General features: G+C 37.5%; 1 protein-coding gene across 8 annotated transcripts in view; it reads left to right on the forward strand.

The window, feature by feature from the left end:
- The window catches only part of LOC309810440 (putative RNA-binding protein Luc7-like 2), a 56,524-nt gene that overhangs the window by 20,686 nt on the left and 13,729 nt on the right, over positions 1-22,109 (forward strand). For all 8 annotated transcript variants that reach the window (XM_082632457.1, XM_082632460.1, XM_082632458.1 and 5 more), the window contains 3 exons: positions 12,517-12,615; positions 15,332-15,442; positions 19,175-19,318. In XM_082632457.1, coding sequence (XP_082488583.1) covers positions 12,517-12,615; positions 15,332-15,442; positions 19,175-19,318 — 354 coding nt within the window. The remainder of the gene's footprint in view (positions 1-12,516; positions 12,616-15,331; positions 15,443-19,174; positions 19,319-22,109) is intronic.

A 22,109-nucleotide genomic window follows, 5' to 3' on the forward strand; every position in this document is an offset into this window, starting at 1 on the left:
GAGAGTCTGCACCTCTGAAATAGAATTTAAGAAAAGCTGATCTTGAGAAATACTTAGGGACAGGAATATAGTAAAATTTTATCTGCCTTTTGAAGTGATTGGATGGGAGTATTTTTTTTTTTTTTTTTTTTTTTTGCGGTATGCGGGCCTCTCACCACTGTGGCCTCTCAGGCTCTGTGGAGCACAGGCTCCGGACGTGCAGGCTCAGCGGCCATGGCTCACGGGCCCAGCCACTCCACGGCATGTGGGATCTTCCCGGACCGGGGCACAAACCCGTGTCCCCTGCATCGGCAGGCGGACTCTCAACCACGGCGTCACCAGGGAAGCCCTGGATGGGAGTATTTATTGGTTGTCAAAAATCCTAACTGAGTTGATTTTACGGTGTCCCCAGTAGGTTCTGGGTTTTATCCAAAATGAAGTTTTTATTAATTGAAACTCCTTTATTGCTTCTCTAACACTTTCTTTTAAGGCCTGGTTATAATCAATTCCTTGGATACCTACAAACCTGAACTTTAAAACTGCTGAAGTCTCTTTGATAGTACAAATTTAAAGGAGCCATGAAAGTTTAGAGAAGCAGAATAAGTGATAAGAACTAAACCTGCACAGAATTTTCTCAGCCACTCAGTAGAATGTAAGTTTCATAGTAAGGGCAAGGACATTTTGTTCACTGCTATATCCCAGTATCTAGAACGGTGTCCCTCCATTGTGTTAAATGAATAATCAATCACCCAGAAGTAGAAAGTGAAATAAATGTTCCAAAAACTAACTTTGAGTCAAAAATTAATGACTGTGGAAAAAGTGTTACCTTCTAACAGATAAGGAGCTGGAGAGTATCTTTTTTTTTTTTTTTTTTTTTAATTATTTATTTATGGCTGTGTTGGGTCTTCATTGCTGTGTGCGGGCTTCAGTTGCGGCGAGCAGGGGCTACTCTTCGTTGTGGTGCGCGGGCTTCTCGTTGCGGTGGCTTCTCTTGTTGCGGAGCATGGGCTCTAGGCACACAGGCTTCAGTAGTTGTGGCTCGTGGGCTCTAGAGAGCAGGCTCAGTAGTTGTGGCACACGGGCTTAGTTGCTCCGTGGCATGTGGGATCTTCCCGGACCAGGGATTGAACCCATATCCCCTGCACTGGCAGGTGGATTCTTAACCACTGCGCCACCAGGGAAGTCCCTTGGAGAGTATCTTGATATTGAGTTGCTTATCAAAACATGACAGCAGTGGTTTCACATGCAGATGTGAAAAAATTAGTCTATAGACAGTTTAAACTCATAACCTCTTCTCCGGAAAGAGTTTGTTTTGGGATGCTTAGGCGTTTTTAAACAACTGTTTTTAACATTATCCCAGGTGGTCTAGTGGTTAGGATTCGGTACTTTGACTGCTGTGGCCCAGGTTTAATTTAATCCCTGTTCAGGGAACTGAGATCCCACAAGCCGCCATGGCATGGCCAAAATAAAAAAAGAAAACAAAACATTGGCCCAGATGACTGGCTTGAATTTTTTTTTTTAATTTCTATGACCGCCAATTTCTAGAGCTTCCAAATTTGCAAAACTGCCAGATAGCCCAGGTTTTTACCACATTTGGATTTTGAAGTGTCCTTATATTAATTAGATTTGCTGCTTATGTTTTATTCTCGGTTTCTTACAAAAATACGCATTCCTTTAACAAGCAGTAAACCAAAAATACATTTGGTGCTTAGGAAATCAGAGGCGTATTAAGAGCTTCCCAGTGAATAATTAGAGCTTTACTGTTAAACTTTAAAAACCCAGTCCTGTATATAATTTGGACTATTGTTGGCAAATTGGCACATGAATACCCTGAGCTGTTCAACTTGGGGTACTTCTGTCCTTGGGAAATAACCTTTTTCTGTTATTGAGAATAATCTTGCAGTCATTAATTTCATATTCTTAAAATAAGTTAATATACTTCAGGCTTACGGAAATGATTTTTTTTTTTTTTTTTTTTTTTCTCCGTACGCGGGCCTCTCACTGCTGTGGCCTCTCCCGTTGCGGAGCACAGGCTCCGGACGCGCAGGCTCAGCGGCCATGGCTCACGGGCCCAGCCGCTCCGCGGCATATGGGATCCTCCCAGACCGGGGCACGAACCCGTATCCCCTGCATCGGCAGGCGGACTCTCAACCACTGCGCCACCAGGGAGGCCCGGAAATGATTTTTTTAAGGGGACCCAGAGACCATGTGTTCTAGAATCTTGTTCTAGTTTAGTCTGTCTCTAATTGAGGTTGGTCAGCATGTTTGTCTGTGACTTCGATTAATGGTTAAATACAAATGTACATACATGTAAATAAGATGAACTGTTGTGCTGATGTCCAGTCTTTGTAGATCAAATACAAGTTAATTTTACTCTAATTTTTATTCTGTAATATTGAATCAGTTTGAGGAGTCTTTTTAAACTTCATTTATAGAAAATTTCAACTATAAATAAAAGTAGAGTTGTTGTATAATGAACTTCATGTACCTGTATGCCAGCTTCAGTAAATATTTTACACACAGCTACCTTATTTCATTTATAATTATGTATGTCCTCCATTCGGCTGTTTCTTTTGGGTTTTTTTTTGTTTTTTGTTTTGTTTTGGTTGCGTTGGGTCTTTGTTGCTGAACGTGCGCTTTCTCTAGTTGTGGCGAGCGGGGGCTACTCTTTGTTGCGGTGTGCGGGCTTCTCATTGCGGTGGCTTCTCTTGTTGCAGAGCACAGGCTCTAGGCACGCGGGCTTCAGTAGTTGTGGCGCACGGGCTTAGTTGCACCGCGGCATGTGGGATCTTCCCGGACCAGGGCTTGAACCTGTCTCCCCTGCATTGGCAGGTGGATTCTTAACCACTGTGCCACCAGGGAAACCCCCTGTTGTTTTTTGAAGTGGATCTTAAATCTTGGACCCGTCGTTTAGAATGACTCTTGAAACATTATAAAGTAGCAAAGACCAGTAACTTCTAAGCAAAGCACAATGAGGTCTGGCAGTCATTGTTTAAGCAGGTTGTTTTCCATAGCCTGATACTTTGTCAACATGTTTCACTGTCACATTTATTTCTCTCTCTTTTTTTTTTTTTTGGCCACGCCATGGCAGCTTGTGGGTTCTCCAACCAGGGATTGAACCTGGGCCCTCGGCAGTGAGAGTGCAGAGTCCTAATCACTGGACCGGCAGGGAATTCCCACACATTTGTTTTTTTGTACAGTGATTCTCAATAAATGCTTATTACCTAAGAACCAGGAATCATCACTTAGTAGTCCCTGAACTCTCTAGATCTTTTTTGGAGATAGGCACAGTTTTATAAACTGCATTTTAACAAATCTGAAGAAACTAGTGTGTTCTCTGAGACTATTCATTGAGAAAGGTGGGATAGAGTTATAAATGCATCATTTGGAAGATGTAGACAATGAACACAGAGCAAACATATGGTAAAAACCAAAAACTTGAAACTTTTTTTTTTTTTTTTTTTTTTGGTGGTACGCGGGCCTGTCACTGTTGTGGCCTCTCTCGTTGCGGAGCACAGGCTCCGGACACGCAGGCTCAGCGGCCATGGCTCATGGGGCCTAGCCGCTCCACGGCATGTGGGATCTTCCCGGACCGGGGCATGAACCCGTGTCCCCTTCATTGGCAGGCGGACTCTCAACCACTGCACCACCAGGGAAGCCCACATATTTTTATTATACAGGTGATTAACCACAAACATCAAGCAAAGTCATGGATTGTCTTATCACTGGAAATATTTTTTTTTTAATGTGATACATTCTGTCTTGATGTGCAGGTGGCAAGATCAAATGACTTAGTATAATCCTTTCTGTTGGGTTGGCCAAAGAGTTTGTTTGGGTTTTTCTTTAAGATTGTTAGGGTTTTCCAGTAAGATCTTACAGAAAAAACCTGAACGAACTTTTTGGCCAATGCAATAATTTGATGATAGTTACTCATGAAGGGAACTTTTTAAAGCATTTGGTGTTTTACTCTGACCTATATTGAATAAAACATCTTGAATATATATTACCCCATAGACGTTCTTGGTCTACAGGGTCAAAAAATATAAGCATATATGTTGATGTATTGGATAATGTAATTTGTAAAATATCCAAATTCAGGTAGGTTTTTATGTGTCCCCCCTTTTTGGTATTTATTATAACATCGTTTGCAGTAATGAAATTTAGGTAATAATGGAATTAAGCAGAGCAAGAAATAGAAAAGGGCAAATAAGAGGTATCAGATTAATGAGGGCTAAATGGAAAAAGTAAAAGTTAACAAAAAAATACCCTTCAAAAGGGCTTCCCTGGTGGCGCAGTGGTTGAGAGTCCGCCTGCCGATGCAGGGGACACAGGTTCGTGCCCCGGTCCGGGAGGATCCCACATGCCACGGAGTGGCTAGGCCCGTGAACCATGGCCGCTGAGCCTGCACGTCCGTAGCCTGTGCTCCACAACGGGAGAGGACACAACAGTGAGAGGCCCGCATACCGAAAAAAAAAAAAAAACAAACCCTTCAAGAAGTGATTTATTTTTTTTTATCTCTCTGAGAGTGTTGCTAATTGCTGAGATCAGCATTCATTCATTTATTAAATACTTATTGAGGACCTACTATGTGCCATGTGCAATGCTGGGGATACAGAAGTGGACAGGGGTTTCTGTTTTAGTGATGGGGGCTTACATTCTAATATTCTTTCACAACCAAGTGTGAAAAGAAATAATGTGATTTCAGGCGTGATGTTAAGTGTTATGACAAAAATGCATGGTTAAGTCTGAGACAGTGGGCAAGGGGCTACACTGACAGAGTGAGTGGAGAAAAACTTTTTTTGATGAAATGACATTTGAAGAGATCTAAATGTGAAGAAAAGAAGCCAGTCATTCCTGAGTGGAAATGAATTTATCATATGTTGCCTCCACACAGAAACTTTTGGTGGTTCCCTATTATTTATATGGTCACAAATCTAAAATCTTTAGTAGGTTTCTCTCTCCCTTGAATGAATAAATCAGTTTGGTCCTCTGTTTCGACCAGACTGGTTTATTCACTGTTGTCTCACTACTTTCCTTGCCCAGCATGCTCATTTTTGCCTATCTCCATTTCTCTGCCTGGAATAACCTTTCTGTACAAACTTAAATCCTGCCTGGCTTACTACACACAATTCTTCTGAACCCCCGTGTAGCACCTGCCCTCCATACTACCGAGTGTGCACTTGTTTTGTCTTATTTATATATGTTCTTTGTCTCCTCAATTAGAATAGTCCTTGTGGGGCAAGGCCATTTGTTTTAATTTTATCTAGCTATCTTTGCAGATCTAGGATTAGAAATGGATAAGAAGGTATTTCCTACTATATTCTTCCCCAAAACATACATTAAGAAAAGGTAGAGGAGCTTTATTTTTCTTTATCCACTCAGGAAAAACTGAACTAGGAGGAAGAACATTCAAATGAGAATGGGCAGTTAAGAAGTTGGGAAGTAGTAGAAAAGCAGGAACTACTTTGTGCATGCACAGTGTGCCCCATTCCTCTTCACCCACCACTCATGTTTGACTTGTTAGTTTTGAGTGACAGGATTGGAATTAGGAAAGAAAAACCTTAATTTTTGTTTTAAGACAATAGTGGCATAACTGAAACTCACATCCAGGTTTTGTTATTTCAAGGCTTCTTCCATAGTATACTAGGCTTTCTCTTGTTCTTAAGCTGGGTCTTTTTTTTAATATATATAAATTTTTTTCTGTTTGGCTGCTGCGAGCGGGGGCTACTCCTTGCGGTGCGCGGGCTTCTCATTGTGGTGGCTTCTCTTGTTGTGGAGCATGGGCTCTAGGCATGCGGGCTTCAGTAGTTGTGGCTCGCGGGCTCTAGAGCGCAGGCTCAGTAGTTGTGGCGCACGGGCTTAGTTGCTCCGGGGCATGTGGGATCTTCCCGGACCAGGGCTCAAACCTGTGTCTCCTGCACTGGCAGGCAGATTCTTAACCACTGCACCACCAGGCAAACCTCTTGAGCTGGGTCTTGAAGCAGGGACTGACCATGGATGGAAGAGAGATTTTATAAATGTGAGGAGGAAGAAAGTGAAGATGTAAGAAGTGAAGGTCACAGTGTAGATGATTTGTTTTATTTTGAAAATAGCATTGGCATTGGAACAGTATATGGAATGGTTCAAATGCTAGGCTAGGGCGTTGTATTTCCTGTGCTCTCTGTCCTGCTGTCATGGTTTTGTTTCACTTTTTCTCCATCTGGTATATGTATATATTCCTTTTAGTGCTTTACCAATATTGCTGTCTATTCTTATATATTCCTTGCTGTCTGACAAGGATGTTAGTCCAACCAGTAGTGTGGTGTTAATGCTTCTGAAACAGATTTTATCATGTCATATTTCTTTCCAAGTAGTCGAGCATTCTTGCATTCTTCTCTTCGTCCAGAGTAAGTTCTGCATGTGTTGATTCACATTCAAAATCTTCCAAAATCTAGTCAGTCTGTAATTTGATCCATATAGCAGTTCTGAAGTACTTGAGAAAAGAGAAGTCCTGAGAAATTAAGTGAATTTCTCAGTTACATGAATAATGAGAGGTAAAGGGATATTTTCTGAGTTGGTCAGTGCCTACTCTGTCTTACTTTGTTTATTATTTTGGCAATATAATCTTCGAGTATAAGAGAAGAAAGCATAAAACATGAATATTTCCCATTATTCATCATCCCCCCCCTTCCCAGGACTAAACCCTATTAAGAATTCAGTGTACATCTTCCACTGTCCTTTCTGTACATTTACAAGTGTGTGTGCATGCATGTGTGTCTGTGTTCTAACAAATGGAATCTTTGAATTTTTCTCACCTGTCTTCGAGAAGCTTGCATATTAGTGGTCTACATTTTTTAAATGCCAATGTACTATTTCCCAACCTGGCCATTCCCTAAATTACTTACCCAGTGACTATTAATACGTTAATTGGTTTTGGTTTTGGTTTGCAGTATGGCAATGAAATCCTTGTATGTACATCTTTATTTACATTTGTTGCTGTTGCTTTAGTTTAATATCTTGTTTTTTCTTTTTTTTTTTGCCGTACGTGGGCCTCTCGTTGTTGTGGCCTCTCCCGTTGCGGAGCACAGGCTCCCGACGCGTGGGCTCAGCGGCCATGGCTCACGGGCCCAGCCGCTCCGCGGCATGTGGGATCTTCCCGGACCGGGGCACGAACCCGTGTCCCCTGCATCGGCAGGCGGACTCTCAACCACTGCGCCACCAGGGAAGCCCAATGTCTTGTTTTTTTCATTGAGAATATAAATTCCTTGATAGCACGAATTTATATTCTCATACCTTTTTGTAATTCCCTTTAGCATATAGCTCACAGAACTGAGCAAATGTACTAACATATAACAAAGCAAAAATATTTGCAGATACTTGGAGCTGTTACTGTGTCACGTTTCTATCGCTGATATATTCATTAACATATTAACTGCCATTAGTTAAGTTAACCCTTTGATTTGCACTACCATAATATTTTGTTGATTTTGATGTTCAATTTCCACGTGCTTCTGTTCCTTAAATTTTTTTCTCCAAAATTGAAGTGGCTTCATTGATTTTTTTGCTTGTAAGAATAACATATGCTCATTACATTTAATTCAACAACTGTCAAAAAATTCAAACAAAATCTTCAACCTCACAGCAATGTCTGTATCGGAAGTTACAAAAATGGCATTTTATTATATGTCTTTCTTTGCCATCTTCTCTTTTCTCCACTTAGTATCAAGAACATTGTTTCTAATGGCTATGTAATCTATTATATGGCTATTCCATAATTCATTTAATCAAACCCCTTTTGCTGGGCTCTTAAAATGTTTCTAATTTTAAGGATCAAAAACACCATTTGTTAAACTTCATTGTTCATTTATCTTTGTGTACTTACTTGTTCCTCAAGTTCCTAGAAGTAGAATTCCTTAGGCAGATTGTCAGGTTTATTTAATGGTTAAGTCATGGGTTGTGCAAACCTGATCTTCTGTGTAGGAGGGAAAAATAAGAGAAATAAACCATTTTCCTCATGATGCTTAGGGTCCATTTGAGGAGATAACAGTCACCTTTGGAACTTCAAAAGAACAGTTAAAAAGTACTTAACAGAGTCAACTTTATTAAGTAGTAAAACATAATATAAAATGTTGGGAGGTTATAAGAGAATTCTGTTATCAGAATTAGGTATAGTTATTTGGTCAAAACTTCATGGAGGAAATGGATTTAGGATGGAAAGGACAAAATGCAGAACTGAATTTATCCAATTAAAAATAAGCATTTTTCCAATCTAAGAATTTAGATGTCCATTAATTGAAATACCAAGAATAAATTTGCAGAAAGAATTTGAAGTAAATTAATTGTTAAATTAAAAAATTTAAAATTCTTCCTGTGGCTTTTATCATAAATAGTTACTTTAAGTTAAAATAAATAACCAAACATTTTATTTTGTCCAGTTTGAAGCTCACCTATTTCAAAAGAGAAGCAGTAGCAGCAGGAAATATCTGTGCACTTAGTGTTCAAAGCACTATTGCACTATGAGTGGTGAAGTCAGGTTTGATTTGGCTTTTGAGAATTGGTCCATGCTTAGTCGTGGTGTGGTTCTATTATGGTTCCCTCTGGTGGCTTTTTAATTAGATGACTAGGGTCACGGAGAGCTTTAACATCGGCATACTTCCCCTTCACTCACTTTCACAGTGGCAGGTAATTGTTGAGTTTATTTTGGCTTGTTTTTTATTTTAAGTACTCTTCACGTGCATGACATGATGCCAGAATAAGTGGTTAGTGATGATGTTACGGACAGAGGAAAATAGATGACTAGTATCTAGAATTCTGAAAATTTGCCTTGCTACACTACTGTTCTGCTGGGTCCGTGAAGAAATAAGCACTGAGGCTGTTGCGGGGGGCGGTGGGTGTGTCTTCATTATAACTAGGCTCTTCGAGCTCCTACAGCTTTGGCCCCCAAATCTACTTTGGTGAGCTAGACAAGACTAAAGCTGCAGAGGCTTATAGCCTAGCACAGTGAAAAGCCCAGTTCAGTTTTCCTCCTGGAGGAGAGGAGCACAGAGGAAAGAACAGAGAAGAAGAGCTCAAAACACCTTAGGGGGAAGGCAGTTCCAACAAAGAAGATAATCCAGGGAGAGGCTGAGAAGACCCTCCCCTCCAGAGCTCAGACCAGTTTTGTCCTGGGGTGCATCTTGACCAGCCTTGCGCGTTAAGTCCAGGGCCCCCTGTGCCAGTGTTCTTCTCTGCTCTCTTTTCCTAGTTTGGTTCATTCAACAAATATTAAATATTTATTTAAGCATTCTTGTGTACCTGTATGCAGGCCCAGGGACATAGTGGATAAAATAGAAAAACATCCTATCCTTTTGGAGCTCCTATTTTCCCTTCTGTAACCACCCCCCCAAGGCATATATTACCCCCAGCTCTACTTCTGTCCTCAAAATCCCACCTCTGCTACAGGGATATGATTGGGTATGTTTTGGTGTTCGTTTTGTTCTTGACCCATGTAGTTGCTTTTCTTCTTTTGGTTGGTTGTGTGACGTAGATGTAAAGATAGACTGGGGAAAGCCTGGAGTTCTTTGCCAAAGGATAGTATGGGTGGACAACAGACATGTTTAGGTTAAACACAGGCAATTTATGTTTTTGAAAACAGATTGGAAATATAGTTACGGAGAGGATAAAAATAAGGGAGATTACTGAAGGAAAGGCAGTAGACGGCTGCTTTGAATATCTGCTGTGTGCAGAGCTTTTTTAGATGTTACGGGGGATGGATGTCAACTAAAAATATTAAAAGATAAGTTAGTACTGGAATAATTGGAACTAGCATAATAAAGTGGAAGGGGTGTTAGACTAGAAATCTGCTAACCAGATTTCCTAATAAGTACCCGGAAGAAGTCAGCCTTTCTGGCCTTCAGTTCCTTTGTGGAATGGGAATAAAACTGGATCAGTGAGTGGTTCACAACACTGTACGTTAAAAACTTCTGGGGGAGGCTTTTACAATTCAGTTTTTGGAGGGTTGGGCTTGGGCCTGTTTTCAGAAGCTTCCACTGATATTATTTAAAAGCTCCCCGGGTCCAGGTTGAGAACTGCTGCACAGGATCAAAGGCATTTCCAATTATGATGTCTTAACATTTTATGAAATAAGCATAGCATGAACAACTATAGCTGTGGAAATATATGCAAATAGGATTGTTGGAATGATTAATGTTAGGATATTATTATTAAGAAATCAACAGGCTGGTGTAACAAAAGGGGTAACACCATTCTTTTTGCCATTAACTTTCATTCCTGTCTTATTTTCCTGCATTTTTTTTTTTTTTTTTTGCGGTACGCGGGCCTCTCACTGCCGCGGCCTCTCCTGTTGCGGAGCACAGGCTCCGGACGCTCAGGCTCAGTGGCCATGGCTCACGGGCCTAGCTGCTCCGCGGCATGTGGGATCTTCCTGGACCGGGGCACGAACCCGTGTCCCCTGCATCGGCAGGCGGACTCTAAACAACTGCGCCACCAGGGAAGCCCCCCCTGATGGTTGAATTCTTTATTCACTACCCTAGAGAAATGGTTGTCTAAAGTGTATTTGAATCTCTCAGTTACCTGGCAACTCAACTAACTCAAGAAAGCTTATTCCATCTTTGGAAAGCTCTGATTATTAGAAAGTTATTTTCTTATATTGAGTGGACTAAGGCCTAACTCTCTGGAGTCCCTTGGGACCATAATACAGTCTGTTTCTGCTTCATGTTGAAAAGTTCTTCAGTTGACTTTTCACATCTTAATTCTTCTCCACCTAATTACATCCGTTCTCTGGCTGTTTCGTATAGCTTTGTTTTGAGCCACTTTATCTTGTTTATTCATATCACTTTTGAAATGTGTTAGCACACAACAATGTGTGTTTTGGAGGAGAGGGGTTTGCTTTTAAAACCAGCCTTCAATAGGAGATTTCTCAACTTTGCTCATACTGTGTTCTATAAGTTAATTTTGTATCACATAAATTGATCTCAGTCGTGCCACACTGTAACCCTTACTTTTGACTAGTAAGTTTTTCAATTTGTCAGATTTTTTGCTCATAACCTAGTTATTTGTAAGTTTGACTTCTTAGATGTAACTGTAGGACTTCATATTTATTTCTTCATACTAAATTTTATCTGGTATATCAATATTTTTGAATCTTAATCCAGTGAATTCACCATCCTTTTTAGCTTGGGATATTGTACAGAATTGATATTCATATCCTTTGTTATACACAAGTCCAGGTGGTTGGCAACCATGTCAAATAGGCAAAGTCATTTTTAGATAGTATATACAAAGCTAAGGCCCAGACCTATGTGCTGTAGATACTCGAGTCCTGTTCCCTGCTACTAGAAACTTCCCTCTGAGTAACGCTGGCATATATTTTCTTAAAGATCTGCTTTCTAAATCTTCTGTAAACCTCGAACACTCTTTTCTTGGCTTTTCCTAAGGTTAGTGTGCTTCCTCTCACTTTTTAGATCCATTTAAAATGTATCCTCTTCCGAAAGGGCTTCTCTGGCTACCTCATCCCAAGTAGCCTCTCATAGTAATGGGAGCATTACTATTTTATTAGATCACTTAACTTTGTTCAGCGACACAAGTATGGTTTATTACTTGCTTCCCCTCTTGTAGAATGTCAGCTCCATGAGGTTGGAGACTGTATCTTTTGTCACTTGGTGCTGTGTCCCTAGCACCTGGCATAGTGCTTGGCACAAGTTAGGTACTCAGCTGCCGATTGAAGGATGACTTTACTGCTGCATTGTTTTGTTGTAGTTTTACTTTGTGCATAATTTGTGTAACAAAAACAAAAGGAATATTTACTATACCTTTTTGAATTATTGTATTCACTTTCACCAACTTTCCAGAGATTCTGTGACATTCCAGTGATGGGATAGCATACCTCCAGTTGGAAAATCTCTGCTTTGCTCTGATCACCTTTAATCACATCTGTAATTATCTTTACATCTAGCCCATTTTTTTCTGTTCAGTATGCTTCCAAAAGGATTTCATGAAAGATCTTATCAGTTGCCCAGATACATGTAAAAGTGGACAGAATTTTAGAAATTTTTGTCTCAGATGTGAGAGAAGCCTCTAATTGGGTAAAATAATATCTAATTGGAATTTCAAGTAGAAGGATCCTAGTAGATTCCTTATTGAAATAAATATCTACTTGGTATTTATTTTATTTCTCTGACATATGCTTATCAGAGTGGGGCTAGATACTTATTCTTTGTGAAGTTATATTGGGTTTTAATAAATTATCTCTTTACTAGTTCACCTGGAGTCTTGTCTGGAATCCATATCAAGATTACCAGTCTATTGTTTGAGGACTCCATCTTTAGTTGAAATTTAGAATGTTATTCAAAGAATATCGGTAGACAGAATTCATGCGGGTTTTTTCATGCAGGCACCAAGTTTTATACCTGTCTGTGAAATTTTGTAATTTGAAAGTCCATAAATAAACATCTGTATGACTTAATCATTATTCTGAAGAGAATTGTGGTTGTTAATGAATTTTTGAAAAAATACATTTTCTGTTTTAATAATATGTGTCTTTTTTCTCCCCCCACCCAGAGAATGGATCTTGGAGAATGTCTGAAAGTCCATGACCTGGCTTTAAGAGCAGATTATGAAATCGCATCCAAAGAACAAGATTTTTTCTTTGAACTCGATGTATGTCATTTTGCTTCAACAAGTTAGATTATATTTTGCAGTAAAATATTTTGAATATGGATTCATACCTCTTAGTGGGAAAAGGCTCTTAGCAAATTATCTTTTTTGTGATTATATATATGAAGGGTAGTACTAAATTAAGTAAGATTATGTACTTTCTTGACTAACAATATTTTTTAAAAATAGGTGAAACTGGGTATTTTAAGAAAATGTGTGAAAGTTGTGCGTGTCATATATTCTTTTGAAAATTAAGCATATTCTTCCCAATTAAGGTAGTTGTGATTAAGGAAATACCATCTTAAGCAAATGTAAACAACTAATTTCTAGTGTATATAAAGCCCTTTAATTACTGAATTTTTACATTTGTATTTACTTTTGTATTTGTAAATATATATGTAGAGAGAGGGAGGATATTAAAGGACAATGTTTTTTTTATGTAAAACTAATAGAAGAAATATTAGAGGAAATAGAAGGTACAATTTAGGTATCTAAAGGGCTCAAACTCTTGACTTTATTTTTTTTTTATACAAACATGGGAATAATTGGGAGTTTGTTTTTTTTTTTTATAGAAAACGTACCAATCAGCATTACATAAAACATACTGATGACCATAAACCTTATATGTTTTATCAATGAGGTAGTAGATGTTTCATTTGGTTTGGGAGATAAAGTAGTAAATAGGCCCCCGATCTACTTTTTTGAACTTCCAAGAATTTCTGCTAACGGAAATGAAGTCATCTATGTAAACATAATATAGGGCTGGAGCAGTCAGGGAAACACCTTAAAGTGATTGTGTTATGATTTAATATACACTGGGCATATAAAATACAGCAGAAATTCATCACCATGTAGATGTAGGGGTATGGTGTTTTCAGTCTTCTTCTATTATGGTATGGTAATAAATTGTTTTTACATATCAAGTATCTACAGATTAAATTTCTAGAAATAGAATAACTGAGTCAAAGGCCAGTTTTGCCTGGTTTCCTCCATGAGAATTATCAGTTTATACTCCCACCAGTATGTATGAAATTATCTATTTCCCATAGGCCACATAGTGTGCCGTCAAGATTTCTATGTAGCTTTGATAGACGAAATGTGAAATATAGTGTAATTTTAATTTGCATTTCTCTTATGAGTGAGTTTGAAAAAATTTTATAGATTTAAGATCTATTTTTATTTCCTTTTCATTGAACTGTCAGTGTACATTTTGCAGGGGGTGGGTGCTATTTGCTAATCTTGGATGTTAGTATTTTTCTAATTGATTTGCACTGACTCTTTACAGATAATGAAAATTAGTCCCTTTTCTCAGATAATACATTGCAATTTTTTCCTATTTCTTTTTTGGTAGTTGTGAGTCTTGCAAAATCTTTGTATAGTTGTCCAATTTATTAATCTTTTAAAAATCTATTCGATTAATTCAAAAGGCCTTCCCTATCCTGATGTGATGAGAATTCTCTCTCATGATTTCTTCTGGAATTTTTATGGCTTTGTTTTATATATTTAAATCTGTGATCCAACTTAAATTATTCTGTTATAAGGAATTGAGGTATAGATCTCCCTTTTTCCAGATAGCTACTTAGTTGACCCAACACTATTTATGGATTAATTCATCTTTTTTTAAAGATAAAATTTAAACTAAAAGAATTAAATAGCCGTTTCTTTCTTATCACAGATAAAAGGTTTTATTTTGCATTTTCATGAAATTCATGGGTTAATCAACCATTTTTAGAATTTGATATGTGTTGAATAAATTTATATTTTTAAACATTTGTGTTTTGAATTAGCTGTATTTCTCTACAGTAAGATATGAAAGTCTAAATCGGTTGGTTTGAGAATAAATCTTTAAAGTTACTTATAAATGAATTATTATTTAATTATAGATATATTAATATATGCCTGATAAGTGTCTTTTATATAAATATTGACCTGGATTTTTGCAGTGTAGACACTGCTAAAATTCTCAGTGGTTTATTCTTTGAGAAGAGGGCAAGTTTTCCTGATTGTAACATTTTCATTGTGAAAAATTTGAAAAGCACATGAAAACATTATTAAAAATTATCCGTATAGTCAGAAATAATTACTGTTAACATTTAATGTATGCTCTTCCATTTTTTTCTCTGCTACTTTATTTTACAAAAATGGGATTTTGCTGCATTTAACGTTTTGTAACTTTTTATTTACAAATAAATCATGACCATTTTCTTATATCCTTAACGTGTTCTACTAACACCTTTTTTAAATGCCTGAGGATTAAATTTTCCAAGTGTTACCTGGATATTTAGGGTATTTACAACTTTTCACCATTAAAAATAACACTGTGAAGAACATCTTTGAATATTAATTCCTCCATATACCTTTGATTACTTTCTTAAAATAGATTTCTAGAAGTAAAATTACTAAGTCAGGGGTCATTTTTAAAGCTTTTGATAACCATGGTGCCTTTTTATAAAGGCTGTGCTAGTTTGTGCTTCCTTCAGCAGAGCATGAGAGTGGCAGTTTCCTTATAGCCTTACCTTTCCTGGGAATTATTTATGTCTGTTCTTTGTCAGTTTGATAGATGATGAATAGTGTGTTCAATTTGTAACTGAACCCAGTTTTGTTATTTTTTTATTCCCATGGTAGCATTTTAAATAATAAAGTGTAATTTGTGAGTAAAGATATTTATGAATAAGGTTGATTTTTCTTGCAGTAATTGTCTTTTAATTAAACTTTGTAGGCTATGGATCATCTGCAGTCATTCATTGCAGATTGTGATCGAAGAACAGAAGTGGCTAAGAAAAGATTAGCAGAAACTCAGGAAGAGATCAGTGCTGAAGTTGCAGCAAAGGTAAGATTTTCAATCATTTCATTAATACAAAGTATAGTTTTACCTCACTACTTTTGTTTTAACTTTTTATTTTGAAATAATTACATTCATAGGAGATTGCAAAGACATATATAGGGAAATTTTACATACTCTTCCTTTAGCCTCCCCTAGGTTAACATCTTACGCAACTATAGTACAGTATCATAAGCCAATAAATTGGTATTGGGCCAATCCTTACATTTAATTCAGATTTCACCAGACAGGCATATGTGTGTATAGCTCTATGCAGTTTCATCATGTGTTACTTGGGTAACTACCACCATAATTAAGTTACTTAACTGTGTAGCATCACCACATACTCCCTTGTGTTACCCCTTTGGAGCCACACCCATTCCCCACTAGCCCCTGGCCACCACTAATCTATTTTCCATCTCTATAATTATGTAATATCATTGAATATTATGTAAGTGGAATCATGCAGTATGTATCCTTTTGAGATTGGCTTTTTTCACTCAACACAACTTCCTTACTATTCATACAAGTTGTTCATCAGTAGTTCATTCCTTTTTATTTTTGAGTATTCCATGGTATGTATATACCACAGGTTAATTATTCACATATTGAAGGACATTTGGGAAGGACATTTCGGTTATTGGCTAATACCAATAAAGCTGCAGTGAGTCTTTACCTACAGATTTTTGTATGAACATACATTTTCATTTCTCTGGGATAAATGCCCAAGGATACAGTTATTGGATCAATTAGTAAATATATTTTTAGTTTTGAAAGCAAGTGCCAAACTTTTTTCTAGAGTGGCTGTACCATTTTACATTCCTGCCAGTAGTGTGTTAGTGATCCAGTTTCTCCACATCCATGCCAGCGTTTGATGGTGTCGCTATGTTTCTTTTTCTTTTTTTTTTTTTTTTGGCCGTGTGGTGTGGCATGTGGGATTTTAGTTCCCCGACCAGGGATCAAACCCGTGCCCCCTGCATTGGGAGTGTGGAGTCTTAACCACTGGACCGCCAGGGAAGTGCCACTGTGTTTCATTTTAATCATTCTGAAAGGTGTGTGGTGATATCTCACTGCAGTTTCAGTTTGCATTTCCCTAATGACTAATGATGCTGAACATTTTTTTCACGTGCTTATTTGCCAACTGTATAACCTCTTCAGTGAAATGTGTGTGTATGTCTTATGCCCATTTTCCAAATGGATGGCTCATTTTTTTAATGTTGAGTTTTGAGTATTCTTCAGATGTTCTACTCTACTCACTACCTCTTAAACATGTTTTGTTGAATCCTTATATGCAAAAAGTAAATAGAAAAAAGTACAGTGAACCCCAGTGGATTCAAAGCCATCAGTCTCGTGCTATTGTTTCATTATTTTAAAAGCAAATTCTAGACATCATATCATTTCACCTCTTAAACATAACCACAAAATTACATCCATAAAGGTAACAATTTTTTAAAATTACCCAATATCCAGAATGTGTTCATTTTTCCTGTGTAGAGTTGGTTTGTTGAATCAGAATTCAAAGTCCACATATTGACCTTTGTTGGTTTGACTTACTACTTTATAGTATTTTGTACCATTCAGTATAGTCTGGCACATTTTATGAAAACGCAGAATGGAGACAAAGTTACTCAGTAGAGTTTAGGTGACATGTAGTGCTCATATATGTGTGTACAAAGGGAAATGGATTCCTTTGTTTGAGGAGAGGGTTATTTTTATCCAACTTTTTCTGGAAAGTTCCCTTAAGATGGGGACTGTAAAGATGGGCATCCTAAAGTACAAGGAATCTCATTTCTCATGGTTGAAAGAGATCCACAGGTGTTGGCTAGACCCCAGCTGTATTGATTTATACAGTATTGTATTGGTTATCTATCACCACAAAAATGCTGTTTAACAGACTACCTCAAAACTTAAAACATTAAATATTTATGTAGCCCATGAGTCTATAATCAGTGACTTAGGCTGAACTTGACTGGGCAGTCATTCCTGTCTCAGCTGGGCTCACTCACATGTCTTCCAGTCGGCTGGAGGCTGCTGAACTATGGCCTAGAAGGCTAGCCTGGCCATGTTCCCATGGTGGTGGCAGAGGTGCAAAAGTATCAAGCCCAGTCATTCAAGCACTTTTTAAGCCTTCCCTTATGTCATATCTGCTACCGTCCTGTTAACCAAAGCCAGTTACATGGCCAGGTTCAGAGTCAGCGTATGATGGTACTCAGTTACGTAGCAAAGGGCACAGATGCAGGAAGGGTGAAGGGTTTTGGTCATTAATGTAGTCATTCTGTGGCAGGTATTTACAGAAAATATCGTTTTGTTAAAAGTGGTAGGATAATGATAACAGAGTTGAGGATTTCTTTGAGGGACAAATATATTGGATTGAGGTAAATTTAAGAAGTAAAGATTACTGGCACACTACTTTGTTGGGACTGGATGTCCATTTCAAATCAAAACCTTCTTTGCAGGACTTGCCTGGTGGTCCAGTGGTTAAGAATCCTTCTTCCAATGCAGGGGACACGGGTTTGATCCCTGGTGAGGGAACTAAGATCCCACGTGCCACAGGGCAACTAAGCCCACGTGCTGCAATGACTGAGCCCGCACGCCACAACTAAGACCCAGTGCAGCCAAAGGCGAAAACAAAAACTTCTATACTAATATTATTGGCCACACAGGCTGAGTACTTATTTTGTAGCCAAAGTAAAGACTGTGTTTATGTTATCATGTGCTATTAAAACAATTAAGAATGAACTAGATTCCCACGATGATGGTGGTGGTGAGGAGGAGGCATATCAAAATGCAAGGCAAGAATTAATCGTAATGGAAAGACATGGACTAAGAGAGAAGGGTGCCATGCTTGTATACTGAATATCAGTAATGTGCTGCATGCATGTACAGGCACATTTTCTCATTTCTCACAACTTTGTGAGATTATCCGTACTTCTCAGATGAGGAAGTAGATTCAGGTTACGTAATATGGCCAAAATTGCATGGCTGTTAATTGGTCTGGCAGTTGGACTCTAAAGCCATATCTTTGCTTTAAAGAATATCCTCCAGTTCATTTCTTTTACTCATGTTTGAGCGTATGCTATTTCTTGGGCATTGGAAATACAAAAATGGTATACAGATATCTTTAAAGTGGTGTGATATATATAAAAGTAATGGTCATAGAAGATACAAAGATGGCACAAAGGGTATTGCCCTCTCTGCTTAAGTGTCTTAAGTGAGGGTAAGGTGTGGTGATTGATTGTTCACCAGTGCTTCACATAATAGACTCTTGAGTTGAATCTTACTGAATAGACAGACATACACTAGGCAGGTAAGGGAGGTAATGGACGACATCGCAGTAAGAGGGAGCAGTACGTGCAAAGTCACAGGAAGAAAACAACAGGGTAAGTTTGGGAAACTAAATATAAGTGTAGATTTGTTGTGAAGTTGGAGAACAGAAAGAGATAGTTTGGAAAGGTACAGAGAGCCAAATTGTGTACGAAAGTGTATTTTATACTTGGAATGCACTGCCAAAGCAGAGGTTGAGAAGTAATAGATACATTGAGATCAATTGTATCCCTGAATTCACTGAAGTAAAGGCAGGCAGGCTCAAAACATCTTGATGTCCCACCAGTTCATTTATGATATGCTCAGAAAGCATTAGTTATACTCATATTGCCTTAGATAACTTATGTCTTTTTATGCAATATTTTGAACTTTGGTACATTCTGCTTTTTATTCATGATCTTTTTTGATTCTCTCCAGGCAGAACGTGTTCATGAGTTAAATGAAGAAATCGGTAAATTGTTGGCTAAGGTGGAACAGCTAGGAGCTGAAGGGAATGTGGAAGAATCCCAGAAAGTAATGGATGAAGTAGAGAAAGCACGGGCAAAGAAAAGAGAAGCAGAGGTAACTAAATTCTTTATGCTAGTTTATAGAGCCTTAGTATTTGTACTTCCTAAAGAACATATATTTGACTAGAAATTATTGAAAAATTATTACTATTAAAGGAAATTTAAACCAGTTTAAAAATATTTAACTAGTTTGTGTCATACTAATGGGTTGTATATCAAAATTAGTGGTTGCTTTGGAATTTAGAGTCATTGATCTGTTGAAATTTTTAACTAGTAAATGAAATTAACTAAACTAGCTAGTCATACACAACAGTCTCACACACAGTCCACACACATGCAGTCTTTATATACATGGTCACTATGATACCCTACCCCCTACTCCATGGCCCATGCAACTATAGTATTCTCCCTTCTTACTTAGTACAGTCTGCTAACACATTGGGAGCCTCCTCTCATTCTTCCTCCACAGCACAGATCAAAATCTGATATTCTGCAGACAAAGTTCTATTTTGTTTGGCCCCCCTGATATTTTTTAGAAAATCGAATGCCTTTGGATGAAAGTGTACTCTCCCCTTTACCACAGTCTCTGTTGTTCCTAACTGTATCACACCTGGGTTTAATTTTTTCTTATTATCTAGCATTTTAAGGCAGAAGCTTAGATAATTGGTTTATTTTTTAATTTTATTGAAGTATAGTTTATTTACAATGTTGTGTTAATTTCTGCTCTGTAGCAAAGTAACTCAGTTATACATATGTATTCTTTTCCATTCTGTTTTATCACAGGATATTGAATACAGTTCCCTGTGCTCTACAGTAGGACCTTGTTGTTTATGCATCCTATATATACTAGTTTGCACCTGCTAATCCCAAGCTCCCAATCCTCCCTCCCCACACCCCTTAGATCATTGATTTTAGACCATTTAATGCTGTAAGTTTTCTTCTAAGCACGATGGTAGCTTAGAAGGTATGAAACAGATTTTTATATGTTGTGTTTTTATTTTCATTCATTTCTAAATATTTGCTAATATTGCTTTGTGATTTCTTTTTTGACTTGTGGGTTTTGAAGGCATGTGTTTAGTTTTTATATATTTGGATTTGTTTTTTGTTTGTTTTTTTCAGATTTTTTCTGTTAATGATTTTAATTCAATTCTGTTGTGGTCAGAGAACATGAGTGTGATTTCAGTTTTCTTAAATATGTCAATACTTGTTTTGTGGCCCTGCATATGGTCTGTCTTGGTGAACATTCCATCTGTACTTGAGAAGAATGATATTCTGCCTTGTTAAATGGAGTGTTTTATAAATGTCAATTGAGTCAAGATAGTTAATAGATTTTTTTCAAGTCTTCTGTATCCTATTGAGTTTTCTGCCTGTGAGAGGAGTGTTGAAGTCTCTATAAGTTGTGGATTTGTTTATTTATGCTTTTCATTTTGTCAGTTTTTGTTTTATTTTGAAGCTGTTTTATTAGGCTAATAGACATTTAGGAGTGTTGTGTCTTTTGATTAATTTAACCCTTTATTATTTTGACATGTCCTTCTCTGTCCCTGTTAATGTCCCTTGTTTTGAAATCTCCTTTATCTTAACGTTAATAAAAGACTCTCCAGCTTTCTTCATAAGTTGAAGTTGTGTACTGTAAACCCTAGAGAAACCACTGGAGGGGAGAAAAGAGTTATAACTAATAGTAGCAATAAAATGGAATCCTAAAAAATACTTAATCCAAAAGAAAGGCAGGAGAAAAGGAACAAACAACAGATTGGACATATAGAAAATAAATAGTGGGATGGTAGACTTAAACCCAGTGTACCAATAATTACATTAAATGTAAATGGTCTCAACAGTCCAATTAAAAAGCAGAGATTGTGAGACTAGATTTAAAACAAGACAAAACAACAACAAAAAAACCCCACAAGACTTAGCTATATACTAGCTACAAGAAACCCACTCTAAATACAAAGACACAGATTAAAGGTTCTAGGCTGGGAAAAGATATACCAAGTAGCCATTCTAGATAGTTTTAATGTCTTAATATTAGGATTTCTTTAAATGTAATTAATATCAATCCAGAAAATAAATACTATGAATTTTAAAATGCACAAAGTATTTTATAGCTAGTTTATTTCCCCAGAAGACTCTTGGGTAATGAAGCCAGCAATCATTATTACTTTCCTTCCATATATTGGAGTTTTCATAAAACTTCATGTATATACACTTGGTGATTCACTAGTGTTACCCAGTAGCTCAATATTGTTAGCCTGTTATGTATTATCAGTTGATTTTTACTTAGGACAGTGCATTAAAATGTTTACTTTCCTATTATAGATTGTGTTCAACTGTACGTAATAGGAAACTTAACTTAAAATGACTGAACCAAAGAAGGGTTTTGTTTTTCTCATTTAATAAATACTTGAGGTTAGGAAGCCTGGGGCTGGTACAGTAGCTCCATGATGCCATCTAGCATACAGGCTACTTCTAGCTTTAAGTTCAGCCATCCTTACTATGTGGATTCATCTTTATGCTTATCAGTTTGTGGTAGCACTATGGCCACTAAGCCTAAAGCCTTTCCTCTGTGCGTAAGTAGAAAGAGGAGGAATAACAAGGCACAAAGGTTGAGTTGACTCGTCTTGTGTGTTGTGTTTTCAGTTTTCCTTTTTAAAATTTTTTTATTTTGAAATATTTTAAGAAAAGTTAAAACATCGTGTGAAGAATTCCCCTATCCTTCACCCAGACTCTTCAACATTTTACCACATTTGCTTTATCATTTTCTTTCTACATGAGTGTGTGTGTGTGTTTGTGTATTTTAACTGTTTGACAATAAGTTATAAATATGCTGCCTCTTTATCCCTAGATAC

Source organism: Mesoplodon mirus, assembly GCF_964341445.2.
Source record: "Mesoplodon mirus genome assembly, chromosome: 9".
In the NCBI taxonomy this organism is placed as follows: domain Eukaryota; kingdom Metazoa; phylum Chordata; class Mammalia; order Artiodactyla; family Ziphiidae; genus Mesoplodon; species Mesoplodon mirus.